Source organism: Odontesthes bonariensis, chromosome 4 (assembly GCF_027942865.1).
Source record: "Odontesthes bonariensis isolate fOdoBon6 chromosome 4, fOdoBon6.hap1, whole genome shotgun sequence".
NCBI classification, from domain to species: domain Eukaryota; kingdom Metazoa; phylum Chordata; class Actinopteri; order Atheriniformes; family Atherinopsidae; genus Odontesthes; species Odontesthes bonariensis.
Genome location: NC_134509.1, coordinates 14,871,519 through 14,899,459, shown reverse-complemented (window position 1 = coordinate 14,899,459; position 27,941 = coordinate 14,871,519). Strand labels below are relative to the sequence as shown.

General features: G+C 43.5%; 1 protein-coding gene across 3 annotated transcripts in view; it reads left to right on the top strand.

The window, feature by feature from the left end:
• Positions 1 to 27,941, top strand: part of znf827 (zinc finger protein 827) — a 66,149-nt gene that overhangs the window by 16,130 nt on the left and 22,078 nt on the right. For all 3 annotated transcript variants that reach the window (XM_075463143.1, XM_075463144.1, XM_075463145.1), the window contains exons 2-5: positions 6,887 to 8,164; positions 10,812 to 10,984; positions 11,269 to 11,764; positions 18,463 to 18,741. In XM_075463143.1, the coding sequence (XP_075319258.1) occupies positions 6,887 to 8,164; positions 10,812 to 10,984; positions 11,269 to 11,764; positions 18,463 to 18,741 (2,226 nt within the window). The remainder of the gene's footprint in view (positions 1 to 6,886; positions 8,165 to 10,811; positions 10,985 to 11,268; positions 11,765 to 18,462; positions 18,742 to 27,941) is intronic.

Below are 27,941 nucleotides of genomic sequence, written 5' to 3'. Positions count from 1 at the left end.
CAGCAGCTTTTAGACTGCTTTCCAGCAACTTTCAGCCCAAATCACCCCAGAGAAAAATGTGGAGACCTTTCGAAGAAACCTTTAATTAATTTGTGTGCAAAAGTATCTGTCTCAGGTGCTGCTCATTGTTGCTTCAAGCACAGAGGAGGAGTGCTGGTATCGGTGCATTACCGATGGTAAGGACTTAAATGTGATGGGCTGGCTGACTACTCCACCACAGTCTGTTCATTGAGTGGCAGAATGAACAAGGAGCACACGGCCATTGACTTATCAACTTAAATGATACTGAATTGAAATATTGATAAGTAAAAAGTGCATTGTAAGATAGTGTTGTAATATAAACCCACACCTCCCCCTCATACTTCATCCTGCCACAAATATAAACTCGTTCTGTGGGAAACACTGGGAAATGTACACACATTTATTAAGAAAACAATTGTTCATGTCCAGTAACATCAGTTTGTGCATTGTACATTTGAACTTTCAGTCAGTGCTTCTTATTTTAAAAAAATGTCAGATGATTTAATCACTATTTGACCAACATCTAATCTAGTACACTGATTCATAGTTGGTCATACTAGCTTTTGTTAATTTTTCTCATTTTTCTCATGAGCTTCACGGAGAAAATAAAATAAGTTGTACACAGTCTTATTTGCGCTCCATACCATCACAGATACACAATCATACCATCACGTGATCACATCACCACCCTAATGATAGTGCCGGCAATGTTAAACTTTGACACCACAAGAACAAAGCATTTTAATCATAGTTTGGCTGTTTGACCATGGCAGTACGAACTGGAGTACAGCTTGGCAGAATTCAGATGCATTTTTGACAAACTGCTGGAGGCTGAGCATGTCACCTCAGCACCTGTGTCATCTAACCAGCAGACTAATTTCTCTCACCAAGGCCAAAAATAACATGAAAAGAAAAAATAAATAAATCTCAAAATACATTAAATGAGAAAATCTCTTTATGTGCGAAATATTTGTCCTTTTAGTTTGGCTGTCATTTATGAGCTTTAGTGCAGTTAGCTACAATGTAGGCAGGCTATTGTTACAAAGGGGATGAATGCCATTGTAAGTCATCGCAGCCTTTAATCTGACTCTACATATGAAATTAACTGCACAAATGGGTTAAGCTTGAGTTTTCAAAGGCTGAAGAAGATAATACAGCAATCTGTGACAATAGCTTTTCAGAGACTGCGTCACCTTCCACACTGAGGTCTTTGAATGAAGCTTGGGATGAAACGTAATGGTTAAACAAACCTGTCCATGTATGTATACAGTTTATTTAAAGTTTTGAACGTGCAAGTTTTCTCAAATTTTCAATATTATAATTCAGATTTCTTTGGTGTCTCTTCACCTTCACTTGTATACGGGAACCACTTGTGTAGCGTTATAGATAAGCAATTCTATATTGTCTACAGGGAGTTTTAGAGACCTCATCTGACAAAGCATGATCTAAGAAAAATGGAATCTGGCTTATGTTATTATTTAAAAAAAAAAAAAAAAAAAGGACGTTAAAATTCATCAACATTTCGTTGTTTTTGGAAACTTTATAAAACGTAAAACGGCAACATAGTTCTTATAATGACGCACGAACGCACCACTCTGGCAGACTTTGTATGGTTTTGTCTTTTTCAATCCTTTTCTTTGCAAACCTTTTGAAGAAACGAGACGTTAAATACACAAACATCTTTTAACATCTCTGATAGCATCGTACCGTGATTAGAAACTGTCTGCCCTTTGTCCGCCCAGTTGAAATGGGGACTGGTAGACAGAGATTGGATTTGACATTTTCATGTGCGACACATATTTCAAATATTCCGATGCAGTTTTTTGGGGACAGTGATGGACAGCAATCTATGGCCAGTTTTCACTCGCCTATTAGTGTCATTAGCGCTCTGATGCTGGTTGATTTTCAAGCCCCGCATGTGAAATACAGCTGGAATGATGATCGGAATCATTTAGCGAGAAGCTTTCTGTGTTAACACAGTCGCAGGATGTTGCCACAGTGAGGTGAATTGTTATGTTTGTGTCCATTTTTTTGGGTGATTTATTTATACAGCTCAAATAGTTGTTAGGGCCACATCAGTTACACAGATCAGTGCAGGTGAACTGCATTCATGGACTGTTGGCCGTAGTGTATTTGTTTTGCAGAACAGGTTTGGGACCTGCACTCTTTTCAGATTCAGTTTTTGATAACGGGGCCCCATGACCAGCTGTTCAGGTGTACGGTCCACTACAGTTTAGTAAACAAACGTTGTTGTGATGCCATACTAGAAACGTGTTCAGCTTGAGATGGTCTGATCAAATCCTTTTTTAAAAACAGCTGAACTTAGTGTCACTTTTTTGTGTTTTTTGCTGTTGCACTTCAAAGCGGCTGACGCGTGATATTTAATGATGAACTTTGTAACGTTGCGGTTTTATGCTGCTCAAATGCAGTAGAATGAGCACCTCTCTCCCTCGAGCAGTTCGGGCCCATTGATTTGATGACACATCTGATGTTATGAGCGAGTGTATACATTTTTTATTTATTTATTTTTGAAATATGAGATGCTAAAAATGGAAGGGAAAAATAAACCAAGGGGTAAAGTGCACTTCATCTGCATTGAGGAATTTCAGAGGTCTCAGTCTCTCGGTTGTCTCATTCTCTTCCAAGAACACTTCTCCTTCCTGTTTCACCTCTGGCACGCCGCCCAAAGTACCCACAAACCACGGAGGCCAAGGCTGAAAATACACACATGGTAATTTGCACTACATTTCAATACGACTCAACCACCAGTATATATAGCCCTGCAGCCTGAACCCTGATCCTCGCCGAGCGTATCGGCTCACCTCAGATTCCAACTCAAAGATGAGCTCTGTGTGTTTTTGTCACAGATGCAAGTTGGACGGGATAACCGATGGTTGAACAGAAATGTTAATTCAGACTTCAGAACATTTGACAGCGAAAAATTTGAATGTCTTAAAAGAACCCCGATCAAGACCCGGTAGGCTTAGCGAGTCAACAAAATTGATTAAAACTGTACTGTAAGAACATGTCAGTTTTTCAGACTAAAGTAGAAGAGGATATAAGCTTCACATATTGTTAAGCCCTGCCAATACGAGCGCGGTTTATGAAATGTAAACTTGTTGGTTTAATAAGTGATTTAATAAAGGGAGTGCTGTTGCTTTACAACATTATAGACAGTCCATATTTCTAAGTTTATCGAAAGTATATAAGTTGTCCACTGTGCTGGATGACATTTGGCCTCATCACTTGTCTCGCTCATGTTTCATCAGCTGCCAGTGGAGGTAACGTGGTGAATCAACGTATGAATTGGCGATAATCAGTTTGCACCTGATGAGGAACGGCATATTACAGATTGACGGCCCATCATTTCAGTTATGTCTTCATATATTTTTGCTTATTTGCATTTTCCTGTCATGGAGAGGGAGAAAGAGATTTCAGTGTGAGAAAGGAACAAAAGAAAAGCATGTTGGTGTAAAAGAGATAAGAGATCAAGCAAGTGACAGATCATGCAGAGAGGAGAGAGATGTGATCCTGATCCAGTATGTCCCAATTAATGGAATTACCTTCCTCTTCGGGATGACTCTTAGTCATTTGCTGAGACTTGAGCCAGCCAGTGGTGCATCTCTCCCACCATATTGTCCAGCGAGTGCTTAATAAGGCAGCCCTGACCGCTGGGCGTTCTCATTAGCATAGCCCGCGGCCGTGGCAAGCCCCGCCAGGGCTCAGCCGGACACTTAATTACCAACACAGCTCCTTCTTCACTTCTTCCATGCTCACTGCTTTGCTTCCTACATCCTTACCCTCTGCTTAACCCCCTTAACCCACCTATAAAGACACTCACACATAGACATACAACCATCACCCACCGAACCTTAGCAGGGAAGAAAGGCTAATCATTTTGGTGATGTAAATGTGATGACTTTAGTCTGAGTACGTTGTGGCAGTCTTTTATGTTGCCTCACTTTGTAGGGCTTTGCGGTCAGCAGTCTTTGAGATTTTAGTGACTCCTTGACCTGCACTACTTCTCTCTCTATCTCTCCGTCTCTCTCTCTCATTCTTATATTAGCTCATGGGCATGACTCTCCTTTTGACATCGACGCAGTATTGATGCACCCCCATCCAACCTTAATCGGCTAATGGCCTCTTCTTCTTGCCTGCCCAGCCAAATCAACCCCTCCCTTAACCATCCTTATATCTGTCCCTTCCCTCCTTCGCCTTCTCGTTTCCTTCGCCCTACACTGCTCAGGCCTGGGGTCAGTGATGGCAATTTTCGTGCCCGACTAAGCAACAGAGTAGCTTTGTGTGTGTGTGTGTCTGAATGAATCAGTCAGCATCCTTACACAAGTCATATGCTGGATGACCCCTTGACCTACCTTTACCTCTGTCTTTTGATCTTCTTTCCCTTCTCTAATTCACACTCTTCCCTTTGCTATTTTAATAAGATAAACTGAAATCTGATGGCTGTACTGAACTTGTATATTTAAGCATTGGCCAATATAATCTTGCCAAGTTCACAAATGGGGATTGTTGAAAGCACTGTGTGCTGAAACAGCCTGAAAGGTCCAACTGCTTTTAGCTGCTGTTACTGACTGTGAGCTCCCAGTTCCTTTTTCTGACTGATTAATGCAGTCATTTTCCAAACACTGTAAGTTACAGAGATGCTTCATCTAGATGTCTGGTGTGTATCTCTGGTCAAGCTCAAGCCTTTTGGGCTTTCATTTATGTAGACTCAGCCTGGACTTAGATGTCTCACTTTGTCTATGATATGGTGGCACTATATCATTTGTGTGTGAGTGATAACATATCCAGACTGCTGAGCACCCTGCAGCTGTTTGTCTCAACATGCAAGTCATCCCCGCCATTACACCGCTAAATGGTCCCCTTTCAGTGGCAGACGCTTGCCGCCTCAGCCTGTATCTCCATGTCTTCATCACTTTGGGGGCTGGGGTAGTTACTGTCACCAACCCAGCCACTGTTCCAGAGGCAAAGCAGTTGACTGTGTCAGAAACAACGCAGAGGAGGGAAGCCTTAAGCATTAAGTCATTTTGGCTATGCATTTGCTGTTTCATTAAAAGTTTGCATATGTTTTTCCTGTTGCATAGGGGGAGCTTATGGCGTCAGTGTTGAGCACAGAGCTTGGAGGTTGGGCTGGAGATCAGGACCTTGGAAAATGTCATTCTGCCCACGGGGGTGGCTCGCCTGTGACACACAGAGCCATGGTAGTGGAGTTCATCACTACACTGTAGTATTCAGCTAGAAGCCCAGCCTTGTGCACAGCTGCACCTAACCCCGAGGTTTAAGAGTGAACCTAGGAAGCAGGAAAGTTCAGCCTCCGAGCTGAAACCTTGGGTCAATCTAGCGATTTCCCTCTAACCACATTATAGCCATTAGTGACTCTTGCTGCTTTTCACATGTCACATGGAAATGGGTCAAGCCCTACCCTGCAGGACAGACTGGCTTTTTCTCCTTTGCCTTATTTCTGTTAACCCTACTCAGGTGGCAAAATGGCTTCAGGGGTTATGGGAAATGGGATTTACAATCAGTACATTTTTGTGTTTTCGTTCACCTTGATAACATTTACACAAATGGAGAATTGTCCTGCACTATATGTTGATTAGACTATTCACAACAAGCAATGCCCACTGGAGTGAGAGCTACTAGAAGTGGGCTTGTTTAGGAAGCCCTAAAGCTTAAAACACAGCCTATTACTTTGACTTGTTGTGCTACTATAAAATATAAGAGGGCAGTCAGTGTGGATGTATTTTGGAACTGTTCAGTGTTGAGAAGATACATAGAAGGGTTTGATATTTGTTGCAACAAGAGAACAGCGGTCATGGCGGGTTGTGATTTTTGACACCCTCGTGGACCACAGTGAGCCACGCTGGCCAGATGTCAGCCAACTTTAATAATCCCAACAGGTCGCTGGGCTGGGTTGCTTGGCAACCCGTTTGCCTATGCCTGTAAACAGAGAGCAAACCCACCAGGCCTCTGTTAGGGTCATTAGGGTGAAGACAGCTTTGGTGTGAGTAGATCTATGTATGTTTGTGTTAAAGACATTTCTCGTAATTCTTTCATTGCTTTATGAGTATGCATGAGTACCCAGTTTTCTCATAAATCTCAGCCTGCCTCTTTGTATCAGATGTTTGGGAGGTTGTGTACAGTAATGCAAAGAGAAAATGTCAGCTTTGACATTTTGTTTCACCCAGGCTTGGTGCTTTTGACATATTCTTATGGAGGTTTGTTAATATGTCTCAGGAATATTCACTTCTCTTTGTTCGCCCTTGTCTGGCAAGCTGTAATGTTTTGCTTATGAATATTGATATATGAAGTGTATATTAATGACCCTTGGTGACCTTAACCCTATCCTTATTGGCTCCCTGGTGGTATCTGCAGGCTCATGAATATTAATCTAGTTCTGTAACCTCCATTACCCTAATCTTTGCTGTCTAGCCTCCCAGAAGGACCCGTTGTCATGGTAACCCCTTTACTAGGCTCTTCCAGACCAAGGGTGGGAAAAATGTGGTTTTAAAAAAAAGGGACAGAAAAACTAAATTACACAAAACTCTTGTGCCATGTGGAAAGCTGCCATTACATGTAAAACAGGGTGAAATTTAGACTTGGAGTCATTTTTACTGGTCTCCTTGTTGAAGCTTTAAACATCCATTTGAATTGTGTTTTGTAAAGTTTGTAAAGTGTTTTGACAAAGTCGTGTGTCATGTACACTGCAGTGTACATTTGTCTTGTTGCTCTTAAACAATGTAAACATGCATTAAAAACAAGTTTTTAAACTAAAGTATCGCCAACACAGTACTTGCACAGCCACTTGCCACTGGATGAATTGTTTAATATTTCTCTCCTCTTATAGATGTGGACGGCAATGAGGAAGGAGGGACCGATGGCGGTGCTGTTGAGGAGGAAGCCTGGTTTGGGAATGCCTCTGACACGCGCTCAGAGTCGTCATCTTTTGGAGACACCCAGGATGAGCTCATCCTGCACAGGGGCTCCTCTCCTGATGAACAACCTGGGGTCAGCGCTGGGTCCGGGGATCATGATATCTGTGGAGTTGAGAGCTCACTGGGTTGCTCGACACCCATCCATCGTGCCTCTTTGGAACTTCTGGGTCTGGATGGAGGTGCATTCTCGGCCCAGGACACACTTTCCTCTGTGGTATCATCATTGTACGGCGAGACGGCATCTCGAGCCCTGGGAAAACCCCTTAGCAGCAACTTACGGCGCCTCCTGGAAGCTGGGTCGCTCAAACTTGATACTGGGGAGGTCCTTGGCCGGTCACCCAGAGGAAGTGCTGGGGGAGAATCGCCTCCAATCGCTTTAGCCCCACCGTTGACCCTCTCCCCATCTTCCCACCATGCCCAGCAGTTAAGTGCTCTTGCCCGAAAACTGGCCAATAACAACAACAATAGTGGCTCTGCCTCACCTGCCTCCTTGGCACCTTCAGTCACCAACATTAAGCAAGAGCCCCATGACCCTTTTAACTCTGTCACCCCCAGCAATGGCGGTGGCTTTGTATGGGCAGGTGTGGCAGATAAGTGGCCACCGGCCACCTGCTCTACACCCTGTGGCTCCAGCCTGTCTCCAGACTCTGCAATCCAGAAGTTAAAAGCAGCAGCCAATGCTGTACTTCAAGACAAGAACGCTGTGGCTTCTTCTTCAACGACATCTTCCTCCTCCTCCACCTCTGCCTCATCTGCAGTGCCCACCCTGGGCGGCGGTGGTCGAGCAGACGATGTCGTGCGCTTTGATGCCTTCAACTCTCCGTTTAGCCCACAGTCGGCTAGCTCCACGCTCGCTGCTCTTTCCAAGAAAGTCAGTGAGAGGAGCCAAGCATCGTCAACAGCCAGTGCTGCTTCAGACCACCAAGCCTCAGCAAGTTCCTTTCTCTCTCTTGTGTCAATGACCTCCTCTGCTGCCTTGCTAAAAGAGGTGGCAGCCAGGGCAGCAGGAAATCTGTTGGCAGAGAAGAAGGAAGGTTCCCCCTTGGCACCTGCAGGGGTCCTCCAAGAGGATGTGAAGCCCCTGTTGGACAAGAACCAGAAAGCATCTACACCCTCTACACCCACCCAGAGTCTAGAGTTGTTGATGCCCTGTACTCCAAAGGGCAGAAGCAAACCAAACAACCAAGCAGGTAATCCAAATGTCCAAAAAAGTAATTGTGTATGCCTAAAAATCTCTGAGGTGACTATCTACTCAGCATACCCACTTTATTTTCGAGTCACCATTGACTATACCCACTTCTAAATCTGCTGCTGTGTGCAGCACATTCACGAGTGTTTTAAAAGTCAATTCTTATTTTTCTCGGAAGGTAAAGATATGGCCCGACTGTCTCTGCCCCTCACTGGTTTGTACGTGTTGCCTTCAAAGAATCAAATGGTTAGGTTCATGCCTGAGATTAAGTGATTAAGAGATTAAGCACTAATTTTTTTATACATACTGTTGCAGAGCAGCATAAAACATGTGGCAATGTGCTTAAACTGCTGGCCTGTTTTTGGGTTAACTTAAATGACAAAGTACTCAGAATATGTCACTGTTTATAACACAAGGCGGTTATCCTTTGCTTGGCAGGGCGCTAAAATATTGCCCAAAATTAAGAGCATATACACCTCTTGAGGCACCACTACACCACCTAATGAAAATTATTGCACAGAAATCTAAATAATGGCTGCACCAACAAAGAAAACAGCCCAGTTTAGCTGAGGTACATTTTTAGATATTTTTCCACTCAAGATATATCTTAAGTAACATACAGTTGTTGCCTTGTGATGAACACACAGTCGTACTCCTTATGCTCACAAGGTTGCTGCGCTAAAATAAAGTGATGCTATGTTTCTTTGGAGATACATTCGATTGTATTTATTTGAAGAGATGACAAATGTGCAAGATAATCCTCCTCTTCACTTCATGTATGGAGAGGTTTCCTCCTCCTTCGGTGACGAAAAAGTGGTACAAATTGAATATATATATATATTGCCTTATTAATGCTCATTCAGTAATTACAGATGAAAAGTAAATTAAAGCTATTAATGCTCATGAATAAGAACTAGAAGAGCAATGTAACCACAACTCCAAAAAGATGAATGCCTTTGCTTTCATTGCGTGGGACAGTATCAGGTTTACATGTCACCATAATGTCATCAGAAAAGCAGAACTCTGAACCTCTATGTTTTCTCCAGCTTTGCAATAGTTTTGTTCTCACCTCACGGGTGCTGAAGTAGCGAGCAGTGTAGCCTCAGCTTAACTGTCAGTTGAGCAGAGAGCATAACCGAGAGAAAACAGCCCTGGCTGGCCTTCTAGTCTGGGAAATGGTCTGTGTGCTCAACGGGGGGGTTCCGACTGAGACCTCACTGCCTTCCCAAAGCAGCTCGTTTGTGCTCGGATGTGTGCACTGCCAAAAGGGGGCCGTCAGTGTGTGCTCGGCACAGCGGGAAGCCCTGGAGTCCATATCCATCTCAGCAGCCTCCTCCTGGCTTCAGCCCCCGCTAACCAGAGCCCTCTGCACTGATCAGCACAGTAGACTTAAGGCCAAACACATCATAGTTTCCACTGACTGGATACAGATGCGTGCACACACTCTCTTTTTCCCTCTCACACTTTCTCCCCCTCTCTGTGTTACTCACAAACAGACATGCAGTATAATATGCAAGCATGTGCTCAGATGTAGACATGTAACCCAGACAATGGTGCACACAAAGATCTTTTATATGGAGAGACAGCTTTGGACTCTAAGTAGTCTTAAGGGAGAACTGAATGCTTTCAGAGAGATTGATGGGCACTTTTGAAGGATTGTGTCGCAACCCCGCCAAACCTAAAATGGCTGGATCAGATTGACTTCAGACCGATGAGGCAGTCGATGTAATATTCTGTGATCTGCATGCTAAAAAGGGGGGGTCTGCTCTAACCCAGCGTGCTGTCAAGGTCGAGCAGCGCTGTAAAAATGCAGGTAGCTGTTTGGTCACCAGACTGAAAAATGTGACCTTGATTATTGACTGTCATGTCTTGTTTTATTGTCATTCCTTGCCAGTTAGAATACAAAACTGTCACAGAGCATGTTTTGTGCTCTGCATACTTACGGAAAACTTCCTTTTTCTGATGCATGACTGCAATTACATGGGGAAACAGACTTGTTAAACAAAAGCAAAAAGGTACCAAGCACACACATCCCAGCCTTCTGTTTTATTTCGGTTTCATTCGCCTTGACTTCAAGTAAGCAGAAGTCATTTTTTGCATTGTGTGATCTCTGCAGAGCTTGGAGAGGTTGGGCCGCAGATGGTGGTTTATTGTTGCAAATAGGCAGTCTCGAGGTTTTACACCTCAGGTCAATGAATGGCTGAGCACAGTAATTTCACCAAACACTGATTACCAGATGTTTTTCAAGGAACAGCACTGGAATACTTATGAAGCCATCCTGACAGGCCCTTGTAGAATTTGTAATGCAATCATGCCTCTTTCTAATAAGACCAATTAAACAGTAATGGATGCCGGATATGAAGCCAACAACAATAATCGAGATACTAAAACATGCCTGAGTTTTTACTTTCATTGTTCCATTGCCTCCAGCTGACATTTCCCTTGATAGTTTTCATCATTAGGTGTGCAGACGTTGTCCCTCAGAGATCTGAGCAAAGTTGAGAGTTACCTCCTTATTTAAGGGATGTTTTCAACTTCTTTACACAAATGATGGTGCATTTCTGGAATACTACAGACTCAAGTATAGATTCTAAAACTCAACAAATGTCTCTTTTTAAATGGTAACAATGTTCTTTGTCTCCCTCAAGGCTCCCCTGAGGATGGTGGCAAACCGTTCCAGTGTCCTGTGTGTGGACTGGTCATCAAACGCAAGAGCTATTGGAAGAGACACATGGTCATTCACACAGGCTTGAAAAGCCATCAGTGTCCACTGTGTCCCTTTCGCTGTGCTCGCAAAGACAATCTCAAATCCCACATGAAGGTTAGATAATATTTTTTTTTTTCCCCATATTGTGTATCTGCACCCAATGTTACCCCCAGCAAAGTTACTTTTGATTAGTGCCTATTAAAGTCCAGGGAATTTGATTGCCAACATCAAAGCCATCACATGCTTGTGTTAAATTTCTCACATTCCACGTCTGATTGAACACTTCTGCATGTTTGTTGTACTGTCTTGCTGATGCATTTAAATCCTGCTGCCGTCCTGTAGTGCCAGAGAGAAGGAGTGATTCGATACTTAAACTTGAACCTGCCCTCCTTTTGCAGGTACATCAGCACCAGGACCGGGGTGAGACGTTTCAGTGCGATCTTTGTCCCTTTACCTCCTCCCGACATTTCAGCCTGAAGCTTCACATGCGCTGCCACCAGCACTTTCCCCGCACAGACGTCAAGGTGAAAGAGGAGCTCACAACCGACACGGAGGGCGAGGGCTCCCTGTTGGGTGACAGTGGTTCCACAGACCTGAGAGCAACAGAGGTGTCTCCACTGCACTCAGACACCCAGCAGCAGACTTCCCCTCCTGTCGAGGCTTCCTCCAATCATGTCCACATCAAGGAGGAACCACAGGAGAGAGACCTGTCCGTGCTCTCTCCCTTTAGCATCTGCAGGGACCGCGCCAGCAGCAGTGCCAACTCCCTGGACCTACCTGGAGTTGGGGTTGGAGTTGGGGTGAGATCAAGTCCGAGTGGTCCAACCACAGCCTCCATCTTCAGCCCCGACATCACTACCAAAACGGCCACTGACCTGCTTATGAAGCTTTCAGGTGAGTTTTTTTTATTTTTTTTATACATATTTTTTTCTAAATGAAAATTATATTCCATTTCGACTTGCAATTAACTATTTTTGACCTTCATTTCATCTACAGGAATGCCAACAGATAGCAATTACATTCCAATTACAAGTTTGCAGAGCAAACAATTTGTTTTGTTTGTCAGAAACCTGAAGATACTTTGTAGAATATCAAGAAGTAGCAAATAGGGAGCATTTGTTTGTAGAAAAACTTCAGTCGTCTAAATATATATTTTTTTATATATATATATATATATATATATATACACTAATTGATAAGATTGTTCATTTTGACTCTATAATCAGGTCAGTGCATGCAGTTTTCATCTTAATGAATACAAATACATAGAAAAACGGCTCCTAAATCAATAATTGCTTTATTGCACTGCTCTCTTTACTCACTGCAGTTGCAACTTCAATTCTTCCAAACTTGAATAATGAAGACATTCAGGTTGATCTCCAGCAAGATGTCATGTTCCCTTTGCCTAAAGTTCTGTTAGTTATTAATACCTTTGCACTGTTATCAGAAATAACTTTCATAAGAGGTATAAACTGTTTCTATTTTTTATCATTTCAAGTCGAGGCTGCAGAGTGTCTTTGAGCTGTTTTTACTGGATTTTAAAAGTGATGAGAACTTAATTGAAATGTCTGGAATTCAGTTCGGGCATGTTGGGAATAGTCAGGAGTTATTAATTAAAAAGCAAGTGAATAGAAGGAGTTCACACTGTCCAAACCAAATCAAAGTGCACAGGTTGTGCATGAGTAGACTCAGACAAGTCACTAAGCTGCTTAACTGTTGTTCATATTGAAGATATCACGCATGCCTTCACTTCTACACCGAATCATTCCCAACTTTACAAACAGAATATTTACCATGAGTTTTTTTTTTTTAATGAAGTAGATTGTGCACTTTGAGCCTTTTCACACACTTCCTTCACCTCGTGTGACTTTAAACTAGACACGACTGCACCCGATTGATCAAAAGCAGCTTTTAGGTTGCTCTTTGGATCGATTTGAGGATGAAAAAATGACACGCTTTGCTCTTCACTTAACAGATTTTTTTCACCTACAGGTAGCCTTCTAAACTATAACATCTGTCATGCAGAAAGAAAGACGAATATCCTAATCACAGCAGTTTGACACACACAAAGAACTGTTACCATTTTAGATACATAGTATTGAGAGCATGTGGATTCAGCACTAATTGTCCATTAGATACAGTATGGTCATAAAGCATAATACTGTGTATTATGACTGTTGCTGGCCACTGACTAGCTCCACTAAAGCAGTCGGGAACTAAATGATTTGCTCAAGGGCACCTCAGCAATCGCTGTGGAGAGATTCATTCTTGTCACCCATATCCCGTCACTTGTCAGTGGAGTTGAAAAAGTGTAACCTCCAGGCATCTTCCTCTTCCTTTGAGTTGTCTTTGTCAATGTGAAGGGGCTATTTTTACTGACAAAATGGTGACAATTTTTAATCCCAAGTTGCTGTGGCGACACAAACGGAATTAAGGGTTGATTTCTTACTCTAGAGATTTCCTCATGCTGCCTGTAATTTTTGCTTTTCACTCACTGAGGCCGATGTCGCAGTTCCAGTCACGTGATACAGTACTTTTTCTATTTTCTATTGTAAAGTTGCAGTGCGACAAACTATTTTCCCGAGCTTCAACACACCAAATCAGCTCTACAAATATGCTGTTGTCAGGTGTACAAGGTCCACGCCATGTTTAGATGCATTTTGCATGTTAGAAAATATCAAAGGATGAGCTTGGCGACAGTGGCAAGATTGATGGAAAAAGGTTAACCGAGGTCGAGCGCCAGGGTCGAGGCTACAACTGCCACTCTCCCACTTAATGCTGTGTAATTAGATTGAGATCTTGAGCAAGGATTGGAGGGGGGGAAAAAAACCCTGGGAACATTAGATTAATTAAAAATTTATGCATAATTCATAATTAAAAAGGAATTCATAATTTGAAATGATTAGCGCCCTGAGCGCCATCCTGTGACCCCGCCAGGATGCAGAGGGACTGGGCCGGCTTAGTTAACTCCCCCACAATCTTTCACGCCCTGGCTCCACATGGATGCCCCCTGGGTGCCAGTCTCACTTCACTCCCAGACTGCACAATCAAGCCCAGGCAACTCCCAGAGGAGCCAAGATGGCTCCTTGCAATGTCAGTCCAGTGTCAAGCGGCGGACATCTTAGTCAGTACATCATTCAAGGAGAATGAGGGGGCATGCAGAAAGGCGAGACGAGAAGATGTCGAACTTGAACGCATGATGGGATGTCTTAATGACTGCTGCTGCTCTGATCACAAAGTTTTCTTTTTGTTTGTGGATGGAGTCACAGAGAGAGGGGATATGAAGCCCTCTTCAGATCTTTAAGGCTAACCGATGACACAGAGCAGCCAAGGAGGCAGAGGTGAGGAAGTTCCTCCAGGGAACTCTAGACTATTTCTTCTGACCTCTCTGCCAACCCAGATGGAGTGTGCACACGGGCATCTCATCCCTCCTGCTTTTACTCTACTGTCTCAGTGCCTTAGTCCCACAAGGCCTATGAGAGGCGATGGGGTGGTGGTGGTGAGGTGTTTAAAAAGCTGAATGAAAAAAACTAAGTGGCAGCAACTGAGTGAGGCAGAGTGAGAGGCATAAGAGGGAGTTGCATCGTTTTCCCCAGGCATAAAAAAAAAAAAAAAAACCCGGTGAACTCTTTCTGACCTCTGACATAATATGCATATCTTTTTTTTTGGGTCGGCCTTCTTTCTACAGATTGTTTTACAGATACCCTTTGATTTTTATCCATACACGCTGACAACCGTTAGCCATCCAGTGTGATCCACATTTTGATTCAGAGATGAAAGCCACCGAGGCACTTTGAAATGCACGGCTCCTACCCTGTGCCCGGTGGACCCTGAGTTAATAATGACAGTGGGCACTGCACACCCTCCAAGCACCACCCCCACCCCCGCTGCGGTGACACAGGCACAACGAGCTTGACCCCGGCTGGGTGTGAATAATTGCCATGCGGGGGGCTGTGGGAGGTGTTGCATCTGTCATGATGCTTCTGCCGTTGTCTTATTTATCTTTTTCCTTGGAGACTATCTTGCATGAATTTCTCCTCTGCAGTAATATGATGGATCTCCAGTTTATTCACGATATAAAAACCTTCCCCCCCATCTCGGCTATAAAAATAATTTTTGTGGTCACGATAATGAAAGAAAAATGGAGGTCTCCCACTGTATGTCGCAGAGTGAAGGTATTGCAATGGATTTTCCTCACAATATATTTGGGACTCTTTTTCTTACTCTCCGATGTGAACATCTAGATTTGATCTGATGTGTCTCTTGCTTTCCAGCTCTGCATGAGCAGACACATGCGGGCCTTTTGTGCGTGACCTCTGGTCCATACATCCCCACTGCAGCCATCAGTATCACTGTCCAGTGGCTCGCACACTGTCAGCTATTGTTTAGTTCTCAACCTGCCCCACGTAGCCCTGTGCTCTATTTTTTTTTTCTTTGGGAGAAAACGGCAGCCAATTGTCAGAGGGGGAGCAGGACGGCGTGACAGAGGTGGAAAGCTAATGAAGTTATTTGACGGCAGCCCTGGCCACGGAGCGAGAGGTGAGGTGGAGTGGACAAGCGCCTGGCAGTGAGACGGATGAGGCGCAAGAGAGAAGTGCGGCAAGGGGGAGAAAAATAAGCAAGAGAATAGCGATAGGAGTACTGTTGGTGGCAGGTGTCAGAAGGGTGCGATAACATGGAAACATACTGATAGCATCGTCCATCCTGAGCTAGAACCAGCCTTGCAGTATCATGAGCAAAGAGCTGACACAGGCCTTGGTTAGCACATAAACACACTGTCAGGAAGCTCACAGAACAGAAGCTCAGTCACCCAGAGATGCCCGTCTCTTCTGCAGATCTGTATACACAGAAAAATCTGCCAGGGACTGGAATAGCGGTGATGCTATTGTGATTGCGAAACTTTGACAGACAAAAGGCCAAAGTGTAAGCTTGGCGTCGTTGTCTGAATTTTGCCGCAGCAGGGCTTCTTGTTGGCACGGTCTTTTTGCACTGAGCCATCAGCGCGTAGAAATAATAATAAAAAAAAAAAAACGTGCCTATTGGATTAGGCTACTAAATAATTCAATGGGCTCTGTAACAGAGATTCTGAGTGGAAATACATGCTATTTATAGCAACAATCTAAAAGGTCAGTGGAGTGGTGTGACTGTGTGATTGCATGTCCTGAAGTTGTTTTTGTTCTTGTGAGGCCACAGGGGAGAAGAATTTGAGAAAGTTTATGTTAAGCATGTATTTGCAATTGGCTTATGTGCACCTCGAGTGTGTCACAGCATGCATACTGTTGAATTTGGCAGCACAAATTAAAGTTTCCCATGAAGGAGAAATAAATTTGTGTTTCTGCTTGATTAAAAGTGTATTTTATGTGTGTTTGTAAGGCGGTGACCAAGTGTGTTGTCCCTGTCTGATCCGACATGGCCCAACACGCTTCTAATTAGAGGACGTCCTTCCAGGTGCTGACCAGGTTATACTTAGCCTGCCCGCTGACATCTGACAGTGTGACATTTCCAGCTGGTGCCGTGTGCGACCCTGTGCCACTGCCCCCCGAACTTGAAGGTCGCTGCCCCTCCTCTCCCTCACTGCTCAGCCTCTTCCTTTTTCGCCCTCTTGAACTGCAGCCCCAGCCTGCCATGGTGTGGCACTGTGGCATCATGGCATCACATGGGTGGTCAGAACACCAGCACCTGTCCCCTTTTCCTGCCCCGCATCCCCTGTCCCCGAGCCCTTCGGCACAGATCATCATTAATCAGAAGAGCCGGAGCCGGCACAGATTGATGGTGCGGGCAGCGGGTGGCAGGCCTGTGGCGGTTAGATGTTAGGTGTGATGGTCGGGTGAGGAGCAGAGCAGATCTCTGCTGGGGCCAGAGGAGACTGGACAGCAGTCTGCCCAAGAGTGATGGCCTCTGTTATATCCATGCCCTGTGTGTGTAACAGTGTGTGTGTGTTTAAGAAAGATTGAACACACTCTCTGGGTTGTCTCAGACTGCATAAGTGCCAAATGTGTGAGAAGATGTGCAGACTTGTTTGTTAGTGCCTCACAGCATTGGGTTGAAAATTCTAAAGAATGGAAATACAAATGAGACTAAAACTTGCGCACTTGTAACATCTGCATTACTCCTTTAAAGACCCAAAAATATGGTGTAATTAATTTCTTTCACATGTCATGACCATTTGACTTTTTCACTGTGAGGTAAAACAACTCAGCTGTGTCTATGTCTTTCTTCTTTCTTTTTTTTTCTCCCTGATGCAAGCTAATTATAGAAAGGAAAAAAAATCCGCCTGCGCCACATTTGGTCATCAATATCATATGTGATGGCCTTCCTTTTAATCTTTGCCATAACAACAAGGTTCTTCTTCTTGGCTTTCAGTTTGAATAGGTCCCAAATCACATCTCCATAGCTGAGGTGCATGCACACCGAGGCGTTCATATAGCCCATCCTATTTACAATTTTAACAAAAACGATCAAGGTAACACTGCTGAATCTTCATATAAGGTTTTACAGACAATCTACAGGTTAATTATGTTTGCGTTCAACCACGGTGCCGACAAGGTAGCAAAATAGAAGTCGAAGGGAAAATGGATATTTTAACATATGAAATGGCCCTGAAAGAATACATTTTGTGCTCGAGTCTCCTGCATGTGCTTTTACAAACCAGTCTGCATCGTGACATTCTCCCACTTCCGACCAATGGTGCAGTGAACCTGAGCTTCTTTTAATGTTTTTCAGCCATTTTATATTGAAACTGCATTGTAAGCTACAAATTGTATTAACATTTTCTTTAGCACGGAGAGTAGTGGAACATACTGACGGACACAAAGAGAGGCGCTTAGCCTGCTGTTCTTTTCTTGGCGGCTATCGGAAGTTGCTCCATGTCTAATTATTAATTATTCATCTAAGACGGATTAGATGTGGCCCAGTTTCTCTTAAAGATGACTTTAGAACAGAGCGATCCATGTGACAGTTCACTAGCTAACCAAGGCTGCACACTGCAAAGATGACGGATCAGGGTTCAGCTGATTGCTGTGCAGCTATACGCAACTGCTGGAATTTCTTCATGTCCTTATGTCTGAGGGGGATTCAGATGAGGTCAGAAGCAGTATAAGATGGAGAAGGCATGCTTAGCGTTGGATTAAACGGCAAATAAGGTGCAAATAAATGAATGGGAGTAAGGGTATGAAGGGGAAATGGGTAGGTAGAACATTTGGGGATGTCCTGCTGATGCCGTGAAGACCAAAAGATATCATAAAGCTGCAACTCTATGTTAGCCCTCAGCAGCTGTGGTGTCCTGTTCTGCAGCATGGCAGGGAGAACCCACTATGGAGTGCCCTGTTGTTCCAAACAGTAGGCATTTTCATGATGTATGTATATTTATCTAGTCCTTTTCACCCTCTAATGTTTTACTTGGGGAAGGAAAACAATGATATGTTGATGTCTTGGAGAAAATGGAAAGGATTGCATCTTTATTGTGATTTGAGTTAAACCTGTCTTTCAACTCATCGTGCACCTCTCACATAACCAAAAAGCCTTGCTTGGGTGTCGCTAGTTTCTTTTGATCATTCTTATCCTTTTGATCTCTTCTTTCTTTTTGCCTGCAGCGGCCAACCAGAGGGAAACACTCAAGTCTCCATTCCACCTGAAGGAAGAGCCCAAAGTGGAGGAGGCGCAGAGCCCCAGACCGTCCTCACAGTCTCAGAGTCAGGTTCAGCCAAGCTTCCCTGCGACTTTCTGCCAGGACGGGCCAGCGGGTGCTGCCGCATCCACAGAGCGCCCAGGGTCACTGAAACCGAGGGAAGGAAGCCCCATGGCTAAGAACAGCTTGCTTAGCCAGGATATCAACATTAAGGTGGCCTCGGAGCTGCTGATTAAGCTTTCAGGTAGGGTGTGTTTTAAGTTGGTTTTTAGATCAACCTATGCTAACAATGGACTATGCAAAACACTGAATCCGATGTCTTTAGATAAATCCACTATATGTTTTCTAAGTTTGTGTTAAAGAGTTCAAGGAAATATTCTTGAATGTTTAAAAAAGATACCACTAGCAAGTATTTTAAAGAAAGACCTGGCTGATATTGATGTTTGTTGTGTTGGTGAGATGGTTAGAATTCTGGGAAATGAACTGTTAGCCAAAGGTTATGCCACTGGTCACCATTTAATGTAACTGATGTGTTTGGCATTCAGACCTCATTAGGCTAAACATGTGAGCCTCTCAAAAGTAAGCAAAACCTACCTGTGTGAAGGAGCAAATATACAGTGAAAAAGTCTTTTTTTTTTATTTTCTTCTCTGCTCTGAATGGTGGCTGAGAAACCATAAAAGTTTCATATCGCTTGGCTTTTATCTGCATCGTTTTATTACAGCTTGTTGAGCGAAGTATGTTTTTATTATTTGTAGTCCACTGTTCCACTCTGCTCTGACATCCCTCTGAAAACAAGGCCAGCTGATGGCATGTAGATATTGTATCTACTTGCATTATTGAACTGAAAACTTAACCCTGACGTTTTTCTTGTTCTGTCAGACATTTTAAGCAAAATTTGTGTGTGTGTGTGTGTGTGTGTGTGTGTGTGTGTGTGTGTGTGTGTGTGTGTGTGTGTGTGTGTGTGTGTGTGTGTGTGTGTGTGCCATATTTCAACCTATGTGGAGCACTCTGATATACTGAAGCGCAGCGTGATTTAGCCTTTATAACTTCTGCTTTGAACTAAGCAAGAGTGTAAGTAACGAGTCCTCAGGCAGGGGCTCAAACTTAGCTCCGTACTTTGTGGCGCAGTGGCTGTGCTGTTGATGTTGTCAGTACCTAAATGTTATCATAGTTTTTAGTTATGCAGTCATGCAGTTTGTGTTATGCCAAATTTAGTCGTAACACAGGTGCTTTTTTAACTTCCATCAAAATCACTACTCAATGCCAGCTCTACTTCAAGTACATTGTGGACAGGTGCTTGTTCATTGTGGGCTGCTGGAGAGCATCTCTCAAGCACTTAAGAATGAAACTGGCTGAAGTACCAAGTGTGTGAGCATACACTTGCATAGACATGGCAAGCAACTTTAGCAATGTGAAACGCAGAATAAGTTCCTTCCTTAATGAATTATTAATTGCAATATATACATACAGTATGTCTACATGCTTGCTCTACATTCTTGTACATTAATAATTTGTGAGCTAAATTTGCTATACAAATACGGATGGATTACAAAGCTATTTGGATATTGCGGCTAAAACTGCAGTGTTAAAATGTACATTGTTATATACTTGTGGAAAATATGCTTTCACAGTGTTTGAAAACCCAAAGCAAATGGCCATTCGATGGTGGTGCAGTGGGGCATTGCTTCACCCGCAGCTCTTCATCCTCTGCCAAAGTGTGCATGCTTGACAGACACCTCACACACCGGTTACCATTGTTCTCTCTAGGTCGACTGGTGTTCACAGTGACTCATGCTGGCTGGTAGCTCTGTGGTACTACACGTGTGCTGCTCCACTGCCTGCCCCCAGGTCACGTTTCCTGGTGTGTGCACATGTGCTTGTGTGTGCGCGTGCGTGTGTTTAAAGAATTCAGAAAAGACGGGAATAACCTAATGCACAATGTAGGTTTATGATTGTAGACAAAGACATTGATAAAATGATGGGGGCGGTGTATATTTCCTTCACTGTACTGCCTCTACCTGAATTCTTTGTTTTGCAGTCGAGCTTCCTCTTAATGTCTCTTCTTTTTTTTTTTTTTTTTTTTTTGGTCTTTCCGGTCCCTGCGCTGACTTAATCCTGCCAGGTTTTTTTTTGTCTTCTAGCAGCTTGGCCAGCATTTATCCACTCCCATTACTTACACTAGCTCTGCCAGGTTGACCTAGGTTAGGGAAAGATGCTGCAGCGTTCATCCGTCCTCCGGCTCCCTCTGCCCCTTCACACAATCCTTGGAGCGCAGTGCCGTCCATTGCCATGGAAACAGTGGGGGCGGTAGATGGAGAGGGCTGTCTAGAGTGACAGCCTTGACAAGAGTCTGGACCCTTAAATGACCCTGGGGGGGAAGGGAGGGAGAAAGATGGTGTGGAGGAGAGGAGAAACCAGGGAAAGGTCACTGCCGTTATAGTTGTGTGATTACAGTCATAAGGTTCAAGGGCAGCTACACTGTAACCTCTCTCTGTCCTTTGTTAAAGGTCATCCCCGATAAGCATTCTTGAATAGTGGAAACGCATTGAGAGTTTAAACTAAGCATTTTCTTTCTTCAAAACACCCCTAGCTGTCTGTCTAAGTGTTTATTTCCTCATTCTTATTTGGCAGCGCAGCAAATGAACACGGCCTAATTAAATTTCTGCTGCTCATCCTGCCTCGGCCGTGGCGTTGGACAGTCGGAGCAAGTGGGGTTGTCATCATTACTGCCCATTGTGCTGTAACATGAGTTGCATCATCCCTTTAACTAGGCCGCTTCTTCTCCCCCCCTTCTCTTCTTTATCAAACGTTTGTTGGTGGTGTTGAGTCGCTTTGCTACTGCTACCTCCCCCACATCTGTTTAAAACCAGGCTGCCGGTGTCTAGGGGCTAATTACGCCAGGCTAAATAGTCCCCGGCGCCAGCGGCTAACGTGTCCTAGCAGATGGGCACTGGTGTTGCAGGGCATGAGGAACATGGCGTCACAGGAAGGGAGGATGAAGGGGGGTTGCAGGGCTCTAGGTGGTGCCCTGGCAGACTGGCATCGTGTGGGTAACAGCCGTGCCACCCACTCACCACCCAGCCACCCTCTCCATAGGTGTGAAATCACACTTTGTACTCACTAAGCTCCCCTCTACAGTGCTCGTTACATTGCTTAATCAAGTTACACGAGGGAGTTATAAACTATGGAGCAGAAAGACTTTCAACCGAAGTAACAGCAACGGCTATTAATGAAATTTTGATGTGGTTATTTTCTGTTGATATCATTAAAAATCCCACTCTACGTGCACATTCTGCAGAAAAGGAGCGCTGTCATTAGCCCATTCAAGCAGTTCTAATCAGAATTGACGTGTCGATTAAATAAAAAAGTTTTCCCTGGTTCAGTCCACCACATCTGCTGAAAGTGGATGTACATTGTGATTTTTGAGATTTACTGCTTTGGTTTTTTTCTAATTAGCCAAAAGTGGCAAGAAGCTGGAAGGTCTTCTGGTGGGATTGGCTGTTTTTTTTTTGTTTTTTTTGTTGCAGAGCCTAAATCTGATTGATTTGTAATTGCTGGCCAAAACCAACTGGTTTCTCATTAGTATACTTGACAAGCCGTGAGCTGAGTGACACGATACTGTTAGCTTACAACATGAACCTCGAGGATCGCTTTTGTCAGCTTGATTCACCAGCAGTTCACCCTTCATCCTATCCATTTCTCCAGAAAGAGAAATTGAAAAGCCTCATCTTTATTTTTACTGGCAAACTGCAGTTTCATTCTGTTCTTTTTGAGAGCAGTAACTTTTTTCTAGTGCACCATTTTCTCCGATCATATCTGGGATTTTTTTTTTTCTTTCTAATTGCACATGAACTTTGAAACCAACATTACTAGAATTACTGACAGATCTTGAGATGATATTTGAGAAGACTTTCTTTATGATTCTCTTTTACTTGGCAGAGGGTGTTGGGTTTATCAGTGATGTCGGTGCGTTTCCTTTACAGTGGAAAGATTTAATTCAAACACATGTATTTTTTTTTAAGATTCCAAGCAAGACTTAAAAGCATTTGCAATCTTTTTATTCAGAAGGCCTATAGCGCGATGTCATTCATCGACATTATTTTGAATAAGACCAACAACTGAATTGGCCTCAAGGGAACTACTTGTTTTCTCACATGACGGTATGCTAAAACAGATCAGTTTGTTGTTGGTATTTTTTTCCTAAGCGCTGTTGGGTTTTGTACATGATTTCCTCCAGGTAACAGCTGTGGATCACCGTGTATAATGCCCCTGCTCTGTTTGCACAGAACACATTCTCTGTCTGTCTTACTGCCTTCTGGATTTAGTCGGCTGAAGGCTTTCACAGAGGCTAACAGCTGTTCTTTCTAGTTTTAGACAAAACTAAATCCATAGCTCAAAGCAGACGAGTTCATTGACATACTCATTGAATTTTATACATGCTAACAGATTGTGTAGTTTTGTTTTTCTGCTTTAACCCTCCCATCATTATCGGGGATTTCTATGGCATCGCTGTGTATTTCTAACACACATTAGATGACAAAGATATTAACCCTGTCGTTTGCTGTAAATTATCTTGATCATCAGGAGCTTGCATCTCATCGAAGTTTGCCTTCCTCAGTTCTTGGGGTGTTTTTTGGGGTAAAAAACATCACAAAGAAAATAAAGAGGCAACCGAAAACCAAGCAAAGAGAGCACAGAACTTTTGTTTTTATTATTTCGTTAAAATAGATATGTAAATTTAGAATATATTTGTATTGGCTTTCTTTTTCATAGTAAGTAAATTTGATGTTCATCGTTGCTCTTTACTCGGTATAGCTTATCCCAGCATACTGTCTAAGCTGTTCACCAGTTTGATCCACAACATTGGTGTCATTTTGCAGTATTATCTCATATTAAGCTCTGGACTGCTCTGACAGTGTCCTCACTGTGACCCCTCAGAATGACCGCTCACTGACCTGCTTTACTCCCACCCTCCCTACCTTCTGTCTCACTGGCTCTTCATCACTTCCTATAGTTGTATTTACAGATAATGGAGAGACTTTTTGCCCTATACTGTTTGTTTTGTTCCTATAGTGCCTACTTTTATATGCAGGAATGATTGGCAGAGTTACTCAGGCAATCAATCACCACCTTTTGTCTTGACCTTATGTGATAAAGCTGCAGTAGTCTTAGATTAGCTCCGGCTTGTGCCGGATGTTTTTTTTTTTTAATGCTTAGAACCACTTCATAAAGGCAGCATCTTTCTCCTTATGGGCTGTTTATCAAGCACACTGCTCAAGAGTCAGATGTAGCTGCAGTTTGTAACCGTTGGAAGGTTTAACTACTAAGCGCTGGCTGGTCGAGGATCAATTGTAGCAGCAGCTGTCTGTGAAGTCTGCAGGCAGGGCTGCTGTGGCTCCCACATGACATGCAGTCTCCACACTGCAGCCTTTGAAGCGCCTGAACTCTTCACCCCTGTCTGAGCAGGTCGGCTAGAGAGCAGGAGAATAGAGAGATTGAGAGAGCGAGGGATGGGGGGCAGGGATGGAGAGAGAGAGATGTGGAATAACAGAGCAGGGAGAGGAGAAGACTAGGATAGCAGGAGGAGGAGAGTTGTCATTTACGCTCTAGCCCACTCTCATCCTTCTGTCCTCTCCCAGCTCTTCTTTCTCCTTCTGCTGTCTTTCTTTGCTATCTAACCCTCCGGTGTTCTTTTTCTGGCACTCTTTTGACAATTTCTTCCTTTCATTCACCCCTGTTCTTTGCCTCACCCCGTCTTCCTCACAGCCCGTCAGTCCAAGAATCCGTTCAGATGCTTTTTTTTTTTTTTTTTTTTTTTTTTTGCATCAAAGTTGTCTCATGACTTGACTTTGCTTGCATTAAATCACTAGTTGTATGTGACTTGTTTTTGTTTTTTTTTTATCTAGGGGTGATCGCGAATCTTTGCTGAGTGTATATTCTCAGTAGAACGGGCTGTCAGGTCCACGCAGATTCAAGCCGACACCTGAGGTCAAAGTTGATCACTAAAAACAGAACATCACACGAACCCCAGTCACTTTCAGTCTCACTCAAATCTTAAGTGGTGCTGCGTAAGGGGGTAAGATGGTTACAGTGCGTCTGTGTTAACAAAGCTAATTCAAGCACTTTGTAAAGAAAAGTGCGGCACGGTTTCCTTTAAAATCCTAACACAACCGACGTGAGCTTCTATTTGCAACGTTCCCTATGGCTGATGAGCACATTCGAGAAAGTTTCAACCAAATTAGTCCAGACCCGCTCCACAAATAGGACCCACATGAATTTGTTTAAACAGAGACATGCTTGAACTTGACCAAACTGAAACTATCAGGTCACTGCTTATTTTAAGCAACAGCCAGAAGAACAAAGATGAGTGCACTTGAGAGCGAAACCTTCACCAAAAGACACCACTTTTGAAATTTGCAGTATAATTTATAAAAAATAAATAAATACTGATTTTAAAGGAACAATAGACCTTTTAGATATTGATGTGGGGAATTGAAAACTGTTTAGTTCTATTAAACGGCACTGTGGTACCGTTGGTGACATTTGAGAGCGCCGTCCTAACCTACCAATTGAAAATGTAAAGTTCAGACGAGAGCCCGTGAAACTCTGCAAAGGATTTTCTGAGTTTTTGTATGAAAGACAAATATTAGATCATCCGTAATGCAATAATACTGAGGAAATCAGTTTCCCCAGTTTACTTACTACCACTCAAAATATTATCATAGAACTGGCCGCTGCTGTATACATACCATCACTGTGTTTCAAAAACGTCTTTAGACTTTGAATTTGTTGAGTTTTGGGGTGATTTAAAGAGGAACTGGAGCATCGCTGACACCAAAGGAAGGCTATGATATTTATTGTGCACTTTCCACACTCACGCTCATGTTAAGGTATTTTTCCAAAGCAGATTCCGTGGCCTAATGGCAGCTGCTGTATCGCAGAGTAGGGCTCCGGCACTCGCGGGGATGACACACACACACACACACACACGTGGAACACACGCACGCTCTCTCTTTCGCATGCAGGCACGAGCAGACTGAGGGCTGCTTTTTATGGCTTCAGAACATTAGGTCATGACCCCACCCAAAAAGCCACAGCTATTATCAGCGTGGGAGTGAGGCCATATTTTCATTTTTTATTTTGTGACAGGTAGACTTTCCTTCTGGTCTGCTGGGATGTGATGCTTTCAGTGTGCTTAAGATCAAATGTTTTCAGATCCGTGTCACTGATCTCTCTCTGTAATGCCTCTTAAGGATGTTAGCATGTTTGTTCTCGCACTGCGAGCTCAAGTACATATAGGCTCCTTTAGAACAAGGATGTGTTTTTGCAGCGCGGCGGTTGCTGGAGCGGTGATCCAGTGATGGAAGCTCATGTGTCCCTTGGTTGACCCTTGCAGTGCAGTGAGCCCCCTCCCCCACCCCCCTACCCTCTTCTCACTCTGCTCCTCCGTCAACCTCTCCTAGGTTACTCGGCCAACTCAAGCCACCTGATTAAGGGATTAGTGGGGCCGATGGTTGTCAGTGTCCTCCCCCATGCTGGTTACTACCAATAAACCAGACACCTGGCTCTCAGGAAGGAGGCAAAGAGGGTGGCTCTGTTTTAATTCATTCATATGAGCGCAGTGGTTTACACAAGCACATAAAGTAGTAAAGTAAATGCTCTTCCATCCAGTGAACTGTAGGTTCAGTCTTTGTGTCTCTAGTTGGACATGTCGAGCAGAGGAGTACAGAATGTAAGGGGGGGGGGGGTTAACACAGGGTTTCTGTCTTGTATCTCCCTCCCTCCTCTCTGTCCTGCTCCTCTATCCCTTCCTCCGCTCCCGATGCCCAGCCAAATTCATATATTCCATAATCGTGCTGAGTCGCAGTGTCAGCCACACTGTATCAACCCCACTGCTTTGTCTTGCTCCTGTTTGTCATCACGCTGAGACTCTGCCTCCCGCCATCAGACTGGTCAGAGATCAGCAGAAGCTTTCCCATCCTCTTTCTTTTTATTTCTTTTTCTTTGCGTGTGCATGTGTGTGTAGCCTTTGATCCTAATGATTTACTTAGCTCGAGGTTCAGCAGCTGTACAGCGAACGGTTGCTGTAAAAATGAATTTGATATCGCAAATTTCTTACACTGAGATAGCTCCTCATTAAGATAATAACTCTTGATATTTTCATGGTAGCCCACAGTTTTCGTTTAATATCCATAGATAGAGCAGAGTCAGTGTTTGAGACTGCAGATGAGCTCGGGGCATTCCTAACAGCTGCCGTCTCCCTCTTGACTATTTTTAGCCTGTTCACGATTTGAACCTTTCAGAAAAGTGAGTCAATGGCTATTCTCACCTTTCAGACCTTTGCTTGTGCGATTTTTAAAAAAAAAAAAAAAAAAGTTTTTTATTTGAATAAACGTAGGACAGTTTTTTCCTTAGTTCAGAGTCAGTGTTTTTAACTGCCTTTCTTGTTTGCTTCAGTGAACCCACATGGACTCCTGCAGTCTCCTTCGAGCAGCAGCGTGCCCTCCCAGTGCCCCCCTTACCCTAATCACGACACAGCTAGATGCTAACCGGCTCAGCTCAGCTTTAAAGACAATGCTTGTGTTTTTGATTGATTTGGAGTTCCCAAATTTACATTTTCTTCCATCCACGCAAGTGTGTGTGATGCTTGCTCTACTTTTACATGCACACGAGTCAGTGGTCCTTTCACTGTTGTTTTGTTTTGCTCGGGCCACTGGAGTTTATGTATCACAGCTCTTGGGAATGAATGGAGGTCTTGTCGTCGGTCCACCTCTGTGTGTTCTGACAAAGAAAGGCATTTTAAGTGTCGTCCTACAGTTGTTGGGCTCTTGGAAACAACTTGTAAAATGTGGTTGTCTTGTTCAAAATAATCTCTGACAGGTGATTTTAAAAACACTCGTGGATAATTAGCCGTAACCCTTCCCTAAAAACTACAATCCAGAGGTTTTCCATGTAATTTATTGATCAGTTTATGTTTTATAACTACAGAACAGCCAAGTCCAAACCGTCCTGCTGCATTGTTTTACTGACCATTAGAAAGTTTTTCTTTCAAACAAATGTCGATGCGTTCTTTGCAGCCTTTTGCGAGACTTTGAAGACACTGAACCCAGATAAAATGAAAGATTACTAGAGCTGACAACAGCTTGCTTATAAGTGCAGTGACATGTGGTAAGAATTTGTGACCTCTTGTATTATTCCCGTAGTTAATTTTACACTAATGAATCCTTTTGAACTGGCAGCCAGGTACTCTGGATTTGTCTGAATGAAGCTGAAGAACGTGAACATAAAACTGACTAAACAACACTTTCTTTATGAAAAACCATAGCAACTTTCAGTAGAAGCGAGTCCTCGGGACGTGCCTGCACAGCTCATGCAGTTGATCTCATGGCAGTGAGCTGCACGTTTGAACTGGCCAGCTCTCTGAATGATCATTTTACATACAG